The sequence below is a fragment of the Populus alba genome, chromosome 17 (assembly GCF_005239225.2).
Source record: "Populus alba chromosome 17, ASM523922v2, whole genome shotgun sequence".
In the NCBI taxonomy this organism is placed as follows: Eukaryota; Viridiplantae; Streptophyta; class Magnoliopsida; order Malpighiales; family Salicaceae; genus Populus; species Populus alba.
Genome location: NC_133300.1, coordinates 7201482 through 7206212, shown reverse-complemented (window position 1 = coordinate 7206212; position 4731 = coordinate 7201482). Strand labels below are relative to the sequence as shown.

General features: G+C 32.9%; 1 protein-coding gene across 1 annotated transcript; it reads right to left on the bottom strand.

Annotated features, from left to right (window-relative positions):
* Positions 1–2723: 2723 nt before the first annotated feature.
* Positions 2724–4388, bottom strand: LOC118048760 (metacaspase-1-like). The gene is made up of 3 exons (XM_073405623.1): positions 3864–4388; positions 3018–3605; positions 2724–2866 (listed from the first exon to the last, which is right to left on the bottom strand). Exons 1-2 carry the CDS (start codon positions 4294–4296, stop codon positions 3271–3273), a joined length of 768 nt encoding a protein of 255 aa, XP_073261724.1. The 5' UTR covers positions 4297–4388; the 3' UTR covers positions 2724–2866; positions 3018–3270.
* Positions 4389–4731: the final 343 nt, after the last annotated feature.

Sequence of the window (4731 nt, the reverse complement as noted above, 5' to 3'; positions counted from 1 at the left end):
CTTGGCAGTTATATTTTTCAAAGTTCAGATTTTTTCAAGAAAAAAGAAAGAAAATTTTGGCGGTCTAATAAAAGATTAAAAATATTCATATAAATAATTTTTTATTTGAAAGTTTAAATTTTGATCTTAAAATTATATCTTTTAACTTTCATATTGCTTTATTAGTTTATATTTAGTTATGATAAATTACTCATATCAATTGTATAGTTATTAAGATGAATATATTATATAAATATTAATTAAATTAGTTACAAGTAAGTAATATATGAATATCAAATATATTAAAATATAATTTGGTTATTTAAATAACATTTTTTATTTGATTGGACATAAGAATAAAACCATATTTACACTATTCAAAAGGTTATTTTAATAATTTGGATCTTCTAAATGACTTTTACCATTAAAGATGCTATTAGGTGATGGGTTGGATGTGCTTTCTAGAACGCAAAAGTTCAAGACTAGCAATAGACGTGAAAGATTTAAAAATTCTGAAAGGGGGTGAAAGATTAAAAATTCTAAAAGGCTTTACGGAATAATTCTAGCACTTCAAAAATTAAACTTCAATAAGCCAAAGATTACCTAAATTAATATCAAACTCTTTAATGATGCTGGAATCAACAATTAATAATAAGATCATAAATTAAAGGGTTAAGGATAAAAAAAGACATACCAATTTCATAGTGATTTAAAAAATTACCTATTTCACTTCTTAAGCCTATATTCAAGTATTCACTATAACACAGGGTTCACTTAACATGTGAGCTAAACCAATTACACAATCTTTTTATAGGCTCAAGATTAAAATCAATTCTTTGGTGGGCTAGGATTAAAACCTAACACAATCTTTTTCAAGCATCAAGATTAAAAAAAAAAAGGGGGAATTTAAAAAATCCAAAAAGCACAATGACATGTAATTTTTTGTGGATGCTTTTACCAATAAAATTACAGTTGGATTCAAATAGAGAAATTCAAACAATGACATGTCACTTATACCGACAGAATTGCTAACGGATTGACATATGGAAACAGTCCGTCAATAATGGTTAATATATATGACTTGGTTGACCCTCTTATCCCCATTTCTAGTCACAACAACAATTTTATTGTGATTTTTTCATTTCAAGTAAGTAAATCTGTTATTTTTTAAATTTGAACACAATTTTGAAATGTCAATTTTTTATTGCATATTTTTGTAGAATATGTATTTTGTTTGGGTGTTTACTTGTTGTTTTTTTCTCTAACAAACTTGCTGTATGGATACATGATTTTGTAAATGTTATGGTTTGTTTTAGATTTTCTACAATTGTATTTATTTGTATATTATTTGAACTTATGTCAAATTACCAACTTAGGTGTGTTGTGATGATATAAATAGTGGCTTGTTTAACGAGTTTGTTTTATATTTTGTTAATTTTATTGCCGAGATGTAATTTCCATAAATTAATATGTATAAATTTATATGTACGTAGATAATTGACAATGAATCAAGAGAAGTATGAAAGTTAGGTTGATTATTTACTTAACATAGTTAATTAATATATATATATATATATGTTTAATAAAAATCATGGATGATTGTTCATGGATGTACAAGGATTCATGCTAAGGATTGTAGATTATGAATTATTGTAATAGGATTGAGGGTCTTATTAATAACACAACATCTATTCCGAGAAATATTAGTGGAGACAGTATTAGGTATTCATGTAGGAGGTGTCAAAATAAAAAGTTTCTCTATCCAGATGTTGTAACGATGCATCTTCTATACAAAAAGGTTCATGGAGAAATATTTGTATTGGTATGCACTTGGAGAACCATTTGTTCCTCACGAGACCATGATAGAAAGGATGGATGGGTCAACTTCTAGTGTTAGCAATGTGCATGGAATTAAAACTGACAATAATAATCCTTATAGGACTATGATTATGGATGCAATGAGAATGAATCAGAGTCATAACGGTCAATGTCCAGTCATAGATGAAGAACCTAATGTAGATGCGACTAGGTTTTTATATATTTTGAAAGATTCTAACGAACCATTATGGGTGTCTACATAAATCACAGTAAATTAGCGGTCATTGCACAAGTGTTTACCATCAAGTCTGATTACAGGTTGAGTGAGACCGGTTATAACAGAATTGTCGAATGGATAAGAAGCATTTTACCTTAAGAGCTAGTATATGTTATAATTTTTGTATCTTGTGACGCTCATAATAAAAAGTTCACAAATAAATAGCTTTAAACAACAATATGTTATTCTACATATATAGAATACACAATCAGGACCAGAAGCAAACAAGTTCAGTTTCTAACTCTTCAACGATCTAGGGACACAGTTGATCCAGAAAAAAACGTTCGCTTGGTAGGTTAAGGATATTCACTGATTGCCAAAACTAGTATGCTAAATTATAGAGATTTGCGTAATAGGGCAATCAAAGAAACTGATGGAAAATGTTTTTCCCCTTTCCTTGCTTATTATCAGAGACTCGCTAGTCATAGACATGCTGTTATTTTAGTTTCTTGCTGTCACGATTACAGAAAAAAATGTTCCTTGTAAACATCGAATGGTTTGGAAGCTGAAATCTGAGGCTTCTGCACACATCAAAGAACACTATGAGAATTCATATGAAAATGTTTTCTAAACCAGGGAAACAGCAAGTTTATGACAGAAGATGACCTGCAATAACATGTTTTTCGTTATTTTTTTGAAGATTTTTTCAGCAAAGCATCTGCTTTCATTAGCTTTCTCCAATTCTTCATGCATCAGATCAAGTAGGTCACCATATGTTGGTCCGTGATATTTCTTCATAATTTTAGTTAAAAGGAAGGTCATAGCTCCATTCATTGTCTTTCCTGTGAATGCCTGAAAATTTATGTAAATAGACGAGTTAGCTAATTCAAATATTTCCTCTGAAGATACAACAATTAATCATATTAATTATATCACTTCAGAATGTTGAAATTTGTAGGTTGATAATAGAGAGAATATTATTGAACTACAGTGCTTATCTTACGGTGGTATCAGCAGCAACTTGATTATCAAGACAAGCACTGAGAGATATTGCCAATCCACCATCCGGATGTTTCCTAGCATTTCCAGAAAGAGGGCTGTTATCGTCCCATTTTTTTCTGTTGCAAAGAAGAAATATGCATTTTCAGCCTATAAAGGTGAAACTACGCAAAGCAGGATAACAAATAAATGAGCAGCTGAAGCTTGGTGATGTATCGAACCTTGCAAGCTTTATAACAATCGCAAAGGGATGAAACTTACTCTTGCCTATTGTAGACATGCTCAAGATCAAGGACGGTTCCGCTGTGACAGGCATCGACAATTGCATGAAGAGTGACACCTTTTTTGAGCGGCCAAACAATGGTTGAATTAATATCATTGTCAACGATCATGCCTTCGGTCATGAAATCCACCGGACAAATATTTTCGGCAAACCCATCTCGCTCATCACCTTCAAAATCTGGTTGACTTATGCCATGGCCGGAGAAGTAGAACACGAGGGAGTCACCTGCCTGACAGCCCTTCACGAGCCATTCCAGGGATTTCAGGATGTTTTTCTTTGTTGGAATTAGTTCTGGTTCTGTCTCCTGCTCTGCATTTTGTAGTGCAAGAAATAACAAAGCATTAACTATTCTTCACGCATTTTGCGATAAATACATTTCCAGACAACCAAGTTAATTTGATTGCATCCCATGCACTAGCATATGCGTATCGAAAAGAAGATTTCCACTCATTAGCAAGGCAATGAAAAAAAATAAAGTGAGAGCACAAAATAAGAGAAGGAATAACAATTATCTGAACTATGTACATTGAAACTACAAGCATGCCTGCCTATGACCATAAGACATACCTGTCAGAACCAGAATGTTCTCCTCCTTGAAGCCAAAATTGAGGATCAACAATTCTCTCATGCTCTTCACATCATTGATTGTCCCCTTAAGCTTGTGCTTCCTTTTGTAAGTCACCCCGATCAGCAGCGCTCGCTTCCCTGCTGGTCTTGTCTCCGATGATGATGACAAGGGGGAGGGCTTCTTATTCAGCGAGTCTGGTTTTTGGCTACTACTTAGATCATTGCCTGATATCTTTTCCTTTGCCTTAACGATTAACTTTTGGATGCTCCGATCTTTGTTAGCGAATTGTTCATAGTTTGGAATTGGATTCATGTTATTGCAAGTTGGGCACTTAACTTCCGTGGAATTTGTTGTCGGTATTGATAATCGGTGTCTACATTTACCGCACACAACCCCTCTAGCCACCATCATGATGTGATTATTGCCACTCATGGGAGCAATATAATTCAAATACAAGAAGAAGGTTCCCTTCCGAGACCAAGAAACAAAAGCTTAATGCAACTTCGACGGGAGAGGATCGAAGAGCAAAGGTGCAATGCCTGATTTACTTGTCGATTGCCAAGTTATATGAAGGCTCAAGAATATTATATGTCGGCACTTGTGATTTGCTTTATTCGCAGTAGATTCTGAGTCTACTGTTATTATTACTATGCGCTGTATGTTTTTGAATTCTCTTAATGAATCCTAGAATTCCGAAGATTATTCGAAGATCTATTATAGCCATTATATGTATTCTACACTTTAGAATCCAGCAGCTAGAATCGAAATCCTTTTAAAGTTTGGCTGCACCTACATTTGCACAGAAATTCTCTATAAAGTAAAATGACAATTTTTTTCATTTTCGTTTTTGGTTCATAAGGTAGAGAT

What these genes read in the sequence shown, in the direction of transcription:
- LOC118048760 (XM_073405623.1), bottom strand. Translation starts at nt 4,296, where the DNA reads ATGAGTGGCAATAATCACATCATGATGGTGGCTAGAGGGGTTGTGTGC. An exon ending in GAACATTCTGGTTCTGACAG is followed by an intron (nt 3,606 to 3,863) that starts GTATGTCTTATG and finishes TACAAAATGCAG; the next exon opens with AGCAGGAGACAGAACCAGAA.